This window comes from Nyctibius grandis, chromosome 7 (genome assembly GCF_013368605.1).
Source record: "Nyctibius grandis isolate bNycGra1 chromosome 7, bNycGra1.pri, whole genome shotgun sequence".
Lineage (NCBI taxonomy): Eukaryota > Metazoa > Chordata > Aves > Nyctibiiformes > Nyctibiidae > Nyctibius > Nyctibius grandis.
Genome location: NC_090664.1, coordinates 10729009 through 10739064, shown reverse-complemented (window position 1 = coordinate 10739064; position 10056 = coordinate 10729009). Strand labels below are relative to the sequence as shown.

Here is a 10056-nt window from a genome sequence, read left to right as displayed (position 1 = left end):
AATGCGTTTGGAACATTTCAACACCCACCTCCTTTCCTGTGAATTCCTGCAGGACTTTGGTGGCAGAAAGTACTCGTGTGCTAGGAATGATGGAATGACAAAAGAAAGAAAGGAAGGGAGTGTAAGCAGTAGGAATAGGAATAGCTAAACAGATACCTTTCAATTTATATACACACCCTTCTCACCTAAAGCAGAGGTAGTTATCAGCTAACTAACTATTAGTTCGTTAATCAGCTTATCTTTTGAGAATAGGGTTTGGGTGTACAATATACGTAACAATCAATTACTTTAAATTCCCATCTGTCCCAAGGATTCCCCAAAGTCGTCGCAGCTTTTCTTTTTAAGGCAAGCATCAGCGTTGCTTTTTTTCCTTTGATATTACATGTATTTGTGTGCATATAAGAAACTGTAAACAACCAGGTAGATTCAAGATTCATCGTTAGGAGCGGAACCCGAGACCCTCAGAGTTATCAGCAGAAGCCTTCATCCCATCAAAGATGCCCATGGCTTGGCAGCTGTGTTTTCCACAGGCTCTCTCTGACTGAGTGGCTAGCAGGAAACGTGTAACACACTGAACAATGAAACGCAGGCAATTACTGAAAATAAGTGTTCTCCCTTACAAGTAATTCCAGGCTACATTTCTCTTAGCTTCCAAATCAAAAACGAAAGGAAAAAAAAGAAAACAAAGACATGTGTGGATTGTTGGACTTTTTTTTATTCAAATAAATGGACTTTGAAGAAGGAAAAAAAGGACTATAAAGCTTTGCACAGCGAACTGTTTCTATACATCGCTATAAACAGGCACATAGCTAGTCTATAATAAAGCAAACTGTGCAAATCAGTTTAGGCGTAGATTCTTCAAAATAGATGTGCTATGCACAGTTAAGCTCTGAGCTATTCCGAGCAACGCTGAAGAAAACAAACATTTTCCTATCAGTCTGCATTCTCAACAAGATCGGTTCGGCCAAGACTTACAACAGGAGGGGATGCTCTGGTGGAACAAGAGAGGGTCCTGCTGCACGCTCTTACAAACGCGTGGCTCTCGTCAGGGGACTGGGACACGTTTTGCCCCGAGGTGGGTGTGCCTGTGGTTTAGCTGGAGTGACTCAAGCCGTGCCTCCTCGCAGGGCTGGTCAGCCCTTGAGGGTGGAACAAGGGCAGAGGTGGGTGGAAGCTTTTCTGCACATGGCTGGAATTTGGAACACCAGCTTGGGCATTGCTGCAATCGCACTTTAAGGTGTCCAAGATGGACAAGCAGGTGACTGAACCTGTCCTTTTTGAAACAAAACCTTTTAATTAAAAAAAATTACTAACTATAGTTGAAATTAGGACAATCTAATTGAATCAATTTAAATAATTATTGACTATTACTCCTAGAGTAATTCTAATTATGGGAAAAGTCATAAGCAGGCCATGTTTGCTGCTGAAGTTTTAAGCAAAGTCAAACCACTGAAACGGATGAAGTCACTAAGCAGAAGAAACCATCAGAAATTAGAGCTCTCCTGAACTGCTAACCTCGCCATAGCCAGCAGGCAGCTTTCCCATGAACGCAAAGAAATATTTACTTAGTTTCAGTTCATTCAGACAATTGCATTCCATATGCACTGTTAATTCACATTTAAACTAATTGACATACAAAAGATGTTCCTACTTTATGTGGAAAAAGGAGCATAAGATGGTAAGATCCACTAGTGCTAAAACCCCGCAGGATTAGGACCTACCAGGAATAATCAGGAAGACTTTGTTTCATTACCAGGTTTAATCAAAACATATTTTAGGCAACTTATTTCTCCAGCATGTTAAAGATATTGCCAACTAATTAAAAGAATTCTAAGTAACTGCTTTTCTGCAAGTAATTTGAATTCCAATTTCAATCTGAATAAAACTTGCCGCAAATCATGAACAAATGAACAACCATCTAATAAGAATGGATAGACAACTTTTACTATTTCTTAATATATGAAACACAAAATTTTAAGAGCCCCAATCAAAATGTCAGGCTGGCAATGGCTTTAAAACACACTCACGTGCATTTAGAAAAAGGAAAAAAAGTGGCAGCCACCCCCCTTTCTGATCTTATGAGTTGCCTACTGAAGTCTCTATATGGTTCACCTTCACGAAACATGTGCCATGCATCTGTGAGAGCTGTGGGAAAGGTGGAGATCCCAGAGAGCTTCTCTGGCAGGAGATGCCAGGAGCCACTCAGGACCCAGTGGCCGGGAGGGGACAGGCTGGTCACACACACGTAGGGATTGTCCTGCTTATGCCCACGAGCGGGCTGCAGGCCACCGTGTTACTCACCAGCCCCGTGGACAGCCAGATGCTGTAGTCTGGGTGTGGGATGTGCAGCTAAACAGCTCACGAACAACAGGTTGGCCACCCTTGATACGACGCATCTCCAGAGGGCACGAAGGATGGCCAAACGCAGTTTAAAAGCTGTATGTAGTTGTGTGAAAAAGTATCGATTTCATTATCAACACCGAGGGGAAGAAATCTTTTAGGGAGGGATAGCAGGGAAACTTGACCTAGAGTACAAATACAAAACAAGGCAGAAATTGATTATCTGAATGAAGCTTTCCCACTTGCTGATCTAAACTGTAATTAAATTGGTGATTCAAATCAATGTAGCCTGGTGTTGTCTTATCATCTTAAGTTTCATATATTTTATTTACACATAATTAGTAAACTTCCTATGACATGTCCTGGATTTCACAATGCATGAGCAGCCAGTGAATGATAAGCAATGAAAATGCTGCACTGCTGCTTTTCCATTTAAGTGCAAATAATATCAACAGAACTCAGGCATTAGCTCCAGTAACGGGGAAATGGCATCAGAGAAAAGTCTCCCTACTTACTCAAATCTTAAGCTGGGGAAAAGTCAGGAGCAGTATTAGCATTAATTAGACTGCCAACTACCATGCAGATCTCCCGCACCAAAGTGTAAAATCCCAAATTGGTACAAGCTGGTTAGAACAGAGCGCTTTTACTGATGGAGGAGGAACAGGGGAAAAAAAAAAAAAAAAAAAAAGAAAAAAAAAAAAGGAGAGCAATTGTGGCTTTACATCAAGTATATTTCATAATTTTCTGTTAAAATATGTACCCACATCATAAAACACTTTAAAAAAACTCAAGCATTTTTAAATGTATGTACAATAATGCAAAAATATGCCTAAATATGTATCTAATGCAAAAAAATAAACCATTTAATACAATCTCCCTTCAAATGTCCCCTTGCTCTTCAACACCTTAAAAAAAAAAAAAGGAAAGAGCTCAGTAAACAAACAGGAGTTAAAACGCTAACAGATAAACACAGTGAGAAGCAGACACTTAAAAATGGAGAGGCATCCAATTCAGCTTCCCATTCCCCTGGATTACAGCGACAACTACAGCGTCACTTGTCCTATGTCAGTTGAATTTTGGTTTCAAAAAGTCAGTCTGATGTTCAAGCTGTAAGAGGCTGCCTGTGGCACTCATTTTCCACGCGAGCAAAAAAAGTTAATGATAATCCAAATAAGTACCCTTTAAACCCCCTTAAACGGGTGAATTTCACCCTAGGCAAATATTTCATGTTCTGTATAATCCTGCCACGCACAGAGATCCCGTCCAACAAACAACACAAACTAAAGTCTACCTGGACAACTGTGGTGGAAGAGAGACTTCCGCTGTTTCACAATTGTTTAGTCATCTCTTCTTTCTGCATTCTCTAGGAAACTGCCAACAGAACTCTGGTCTTACAATTTCACTAAGTCCAATACCTTGTATTTGTGATGTTGCAATTTCACTAGTAATCGGGCTCCTAAATATTTCTGAAGATTAGGTCTGAATTTCTAGGTTAAATGAGACACTTCAGTTGCACAAGAAAATGCTGATCTGGTTCTTATTTGGATGTGTTCAGGTCACTGATCTATATCCTTTATCTTGCTAGAGTAACTACCCTCAGAGTACAGTTGGCTGTATGTGAAATACAGTTCTTGTCTGCAAAAGCAACCTGAAGAGGTTGCAGTATTGCTCCCTATAGGAAATGTGGTAGGAATTGAAGCTCTGTTTAAAAAACCTGCTTATAAGGCACTGGTGCAGCAAGGTTTGTAACGAACACGGTTTTATGATTCCTCTTTTCCAACTGTTCAAAAGTCAGTTCATTAATATATATTAATATTAACCATAAATAGCAATAAAAAGACACTAGAAAAGTCCCAAACCAAAGAAATCAACTTAGCATTGAAACTTAATTCATGACAGTCCCACTTCAGTGCACACACTAGCTCCTGCATGTTTGGGTTTTTTTTTTAAACTCATTGTTGGCTCATGCTCACCCTATATACAAAAGTCCCCCACGAAGTCATGATGGGCTGAATATCTTCTACAAACAAGAAATTTTTCGATGACATCATAAAGTTACACATTAAACTTACAGATGATGGATAGGAACACAGGAACGTATATTGCCTTACCCACTGTACATATCTATTTAAAGCTTTAAAAGAATAAGAATATACACAAAATATACACTTAATTCACAAAGTAAAACAGCCCTCAACATCTTCTATTTTGCAGGGCTATGCATTTCTTCTATTAAAATTCCACACATGGAACTATCTGTTCCAGTTCCTCTTCGTAAGCAATATGATCACTTCAAGGTAAATTAGTTCTTCATGTATATGTAACAGAAACAGCAAAAGCTCAGCCTCTAGTCATCACTGTCGCTCCCAGACTCACTCAGCTGCAAGTCATTTCCTACATAAACAAAAAACAACAAAACACAACAAGCGGATAGGCGTTAATTCACATTTCATGGCAGTCAACCCATAGAACAGTCACATTTACACTGGAAGATTTAAATAAGAATAACACAAGAAATGAATGCAAACATCATCTGTCATTGAACGGAACTGCTCTTCCCCATGCCCAAGAACATTAAGAGCTGCATGGGGCTAATACACAGTTGGATGGAGGCCAAAGTGAGCATCCTTGGCTCCACAGCCACCAAAGCTGCTCCCTGGTGGGAGAACAGCACTCCCCACGCTTCTGAAGGCATTCCACAGCCTCCACCCAACCAAGCTCCCGTATATGGCTCTGGGACAAGGCACTGGGGAATTCCCTGGCTTTTTCAACCCTTTTAAAATAGATTTTTTTGGTTTAAGGCCATTTTGGTAGACAAGGCAAGGCCTCCACACGTCAATAAACCAAAAGGAATGTTATAGCAATTCCAGCTCAAGGCTGTTGGTGGAACTAAGCTGACACATGCTGTGACAGTGAAGGTCCCCCTCCAAAGTGCAAAGAGAGATCAGACAAGAGGCGGCCAGGACATGGATCAAACTTACAGTCTCAGACCCTGTTTTGCAGAACACTTGTGATTTGGTGAGATGGAGGGGATAAAAGCGGGCAAGAATCATGCTTGTGTTCTGGTAACAGAACCTAGCTCTTCCAGCATTTTCCCATGGCCCTGCCCTGAACACCGCTCCCCTGCAAAGCAGCTATGCAATGACTATGCCCTGGATTTCTTCATCTCCTCTCCCCTTTTATGAAACAAGAACTTGAGTTAGGGGTGATTCTCCCTGTGTAGATGGTCACCAGTGACCTGAATGCTCAAGGATATATTAATCCCTGGCAAAAGAATGTTTAATCCAAAGGCAAAAATAACTACCTGAAAAAAGGAGCTACCCTACCAGTTCCCAAATTCTCCTGGAGTCAGAGGCTTCTTGACATTAAATGACCTGTGCAGTATTGTTGTTGAGGCCCAGGAGAAGCAGGGAGGAGGCAGCTCACAACCAGGAACAGGAAAGAGTCCTACTGACTTTGTTGAACTTTGGATTTCACTTAGGCATTCATTACTGACAGGAAGACTGACAGGCCTCTCCAGTTTTCCAGCTGGCCTTTTCAGCATTGTCTGTGTAACATACTTATCTTCTCAAAGCTGGAAACCCTACACTTATCTGTATTTACACTCCACCAGTTCCCTGTGTGTGGGTGCCAAGAGATGTACACAAGCATGCCTCTAGAGGAACCAAGAACAATTTATGATAACTAAGTTCTAGTTTCTTGTAAATGCAATATTTTAACTACACTGAGCTAAATATACCTGATCTAGCACAAGGAAAGAGCAACACAGATGTACACCATCTCCCCAGAGAGAGTCTCACGGTATAAAACTAGGCTTTAAAAATGTTTTTTACACTTTTTAAACAGTGGAGTGAGTTTGTATTGATTCAATGCTTGTAAACTCTGGAGCTGTAATATTTTAACCTTTTCACAAGGCACTTTAAATGTCCCTTCAAAATGTGGTATTTGTGAAAATGCAGCTGAGCCCAACACAGTATAGAGTAAATACTCTGACAAAGCAATACAGCTAATAAGGAAGGCCACAGAGACTGTGCATTTATGACCACAGGACAGCCTTGTGTCATTCACAATTCTTCACAGACCTTTAACACACATGTCACAACCCCACTATTTATGTCTAATCTGTATTTTCACATTAAAATAATTCCCATCCTCCAGTGTACCAGATCCTCCTGCACTGATGCTTTGCTACCCACTCCTTCCACCTGGAGGCCTGAATCAAGGCTTAGCATGGTCATTGGGGGCCATTGCACTGATGCCCACAGAGTCTAGACCAAACTAAAGAAATCTCCACACCTTCAGACAGGTCTCAGCCTTCTGTTCAAAAAACCTGCCCACGTATTTTGGCCAGTGCAACTCCCTGGGATTACTATTTGGCAAACTGCACTTCAGGGAGATAGCCTAACATGCTAAGAAAATGAGTGGTCTCAAGCAGCTTCCCACAGTGATAAAACACAAGCCTTTACTTACGGAGTGTGTTCATGAGCTGATTGCTTCCTTGTGGCCTGCTGGTGCCGTTAGCAACAGCATTCCTGTTGTTATACTGCTGGTGCGGTGGCTGGGAAGGGGAAACATGTGCTGGCTCTTCCCCCTCACTGCTAGAGCTTTCATCTTCACTCCCAGATGAGCTTTCTGAATCCGATGAGCTGCTTCCACTGCTGCTGCTCATCTGCTCAATAATTTCAACCTCTGCTCTCAGCTCTGAAATAAAAGGACATTCTTCTGGTTGAAACCATAAACAGGGCCCCATGGAATTTTGGAAAAGAATGTGAAAATGCAACAGTTTTGTCAAGTATAATTTATCACATTAAAATATCTCACATGAAAGAGACAGACAGGAAGGAAACCAAAAAATTCTGAAAACTTTTTTACTTAGTTGTTGTAGCTAAATTTAAAGAAGCAACAGCATAGGTTAGTCTCATGAAACCTTCACTGCCATTATTGTTATTTATATACCTTACATTCCCGAAAGCACTTCCTGCTTCATTATTTTCAACAGATTATATGCTCTACATACAAAGTAAGTACATTTCCTGACAGAGTTTTACAGGCCAACAGCCAGCCCATTTTTTAAAATCATCTTAACGCGAAGGAATCTAAATTGGTAGATGTCAGTGACATTTAGGCTTTTGGAAAACACAAAAAGGCGAGGGGAGCATAGGCACATGATCACAACAGAAACTGCCTTGACTTCAGATAATGTATGAAACTGCACCAGCGCAAAGTCACCCAACTCATTTTAAACAAACTTCAGAAGCAGACAGATGACATCAGATAACTTTGCAGTGGGGCAGATGAGAATATCCACATGTTGGCAAGTGGTAATAATGCCTTAACCTGCTATGGAGCTTACAAGTAGCCAGGAAAAAACAGAGACTACTCTGAAACTGGGAAGTTATTCAAGTCAGACACACCTCACTTCAGGGTTTCCCATGCAAAGAAACACTGGAATATCATGACGGTACCGTGACAGCGGCATCAGCAACAGCTAGCGTTGGCTGAACGACTGGTTACTAAACAGCTATTGAGGTCAGTCACCCCAAATCATACCACATTGTTAAATTTGTCATAATTATAAGTGGCCTAAACACTATTAGGGGACAATTCTTTTGTATCTAGCCACAAAGTCGAGTATCTAATGACTCAGTTCACCTAGGCAGGTTTCCATGAGAGAACAATATGCACACATATGTTAAGCAGAGGATGTGAAACCCTCAAAATTTAGGCTTTTGTTGTGCTAGCAGTTATAGAACTGCTAGCTAGAACCCTGTGGGTTAGGACTCAGTGCTTGCCTTGGAGAAGTCACAGGCTAAAGGGACAAGAATGAAAGAATGGAGAGATGAGGTATTATCATCTCTACCTGACAAATGGAGAACTGATGCCAGGAGTAATTCACCTTAGGTCAGATGTGTGTCAGAGTGAGAAGAACCCCAGCTCCTCAGCTGGGGACATCCTTCTTGTGCATGGCATAGCCAGATCATGTAAAATGAGTCTTTCCTTTATGTAAAAATGGCACAATCTTAATGCTTCTTATCTTCAGCCCCTGTAGGAGTAAGTCTGAGCAACTGGAATTCTTCCCTTTTTAATAAGACCCATTTTCCTTGGGTTGCTTAACACTATAGAGTAACAGCTAAGTTCTCAGCCTCCACATGACTTGCTGGAGAGAGTTCCCCTAGCTCAGCATGTATTGATTTTAAAAATTAAGTTTTATTTTGCCAGTTTTAAAACTGCTATTTTTCAATTTCAAGTTCAGAGCTCAATTTCAAATGCTATAGTTACATTGGATCAGAGGCAAGGAAGGTATATTGAAAGGGAACAACCATATGACTAATTCCAGCTGGGTACTTAAGGATAGCGAGGTTGTTCCTCCAATTTACTTCCCAAATATAAATCCCTGACTAGACCACCTGTGTTCTCTGTACTTTATTTGTATGCCAGGTAAAACTTACTCTGTCATCTTAAAGACAGAATCACAGAATCACAGAATGTTAGGGATTGGAAGGGACCTCGAAAGATCATCTAGTCCAATCCCCCTGCTGGGGCAGGATTGCCTAGACCATATCACACAGGAACGCGTCCAGGCGGGTTTTGAATGTCTCCAGAGAAGGAGACTCCACAACCTCTCTGGGCAGCCTGTTCCAGTGTTCGGTCACCTTCACCGTAAAGAAGTTTTTCCTCATATTTATGCGGAACCTCCTGTGTTCCAGCTTGCACCCATTGCCCCTTGTCCTGTCAAGGGATGTCACTGAGAAGAGCCTGGCTCCATCCTCATGACACTTGCCCTTTACATATTTATAAACATTCATGAGGTCACCCCTCAGTCTCCTCTTCTCTAAGCTAAAGAGACCCAGCTCCCTCAGCCTCTCCTCATAAGGGAGATGTTCCACTCCCTTAATCATCTTCATGGCTCTGCGCTGGACTCTCTCTAGCAGTTCCCTGTCCTTCTTGAACTGAGGGGCCCAGAACTGGACACAATATTCCAGATGCGGCCTCACCAGGGCAGAGTAGAGGGGGAGGAGAACCTCTCTTGACCTGCTAACCACACCCCTTCTAATACACCCCATAGCATAAGACTACTGGGAGAAGGAGGAAGAATATATGATTAAGCCAACAGACGATATTACTTTGTATTGTAATGTCTTTCTCCCTTATTCCCTCACAACACAGTCTTGCAGGTTTTAAAAATCCATTTCATGCATGGAGTCTGATGAACAGACAAATGCGCACCTCTAAGTCACTATTCTCAGCCTACCCATATCGAGGATTTCAAATGGTAACTGTTCTCAGTGTTCAAGGCTAAGAAATTCATAGGGGAAAGCTAAAAGACAGGTAAAAACAGAAATAAGGGTTCTTTCCCCTTAAAATGTCCAGATCTATTTTTTTTTTCCTACCTTAATGGTGTAAAATTCACACATACCTCTAGTGACGATTAGAGTTGTTAGTTGTAAGTTATAGTGATAATAATAATATATTGTTAGAATATTCTGGATTGTAGCAAGCACAATCACCTATAGACCACAGTCCATACTGCAAAAAGATTCAATAAACAAGTCTAATAAAGGACAAGTGTCTGAGAATTACACATATATGCTTACAGAGCTAGAGAATCTATGGCTGAAATGGAAGAGTGTGGTCACATGAGCCGAGACAGCCCAGAAAGAAGCATATAAAACAGTGTGAAGATGGTGAAGAGATCTAAGAGGCATTGCTGGTGAA

The 10056-nt window shown here is 41.3% G+C and overlaps 1 protein-coding gene across 1 annotated transcript in view; it reads right to left on the bottom strand.

Annotated features, from left to right (window-relative positions):
* Positions 1 to 695: 695 nt before the first annotated feature.
* Positions 696 to 10056, bottom strand: part of EAF1 (ELL associated factor 1) — a 23906-nt gene continuing 14545 nt past the window's right edge. Inside the window, exons 5-6 of the mRNA XM_068404846.1 lie at positions 6811 to 7041; positions 696 to 4734 (exon numbers count right to left, since the gene is read on the bottom strand). Of these exons, the coding sequence (XP_068260947.1) occupies positions 4688 to 4734; positions 6811 to 7041 (278 nt within the window). The 3' untranslated portion in view covers positions 696 to 4687. The remainder of the gene's footprint in view (positions 4735 to 6810; positions 7042 to 10056) is intronic.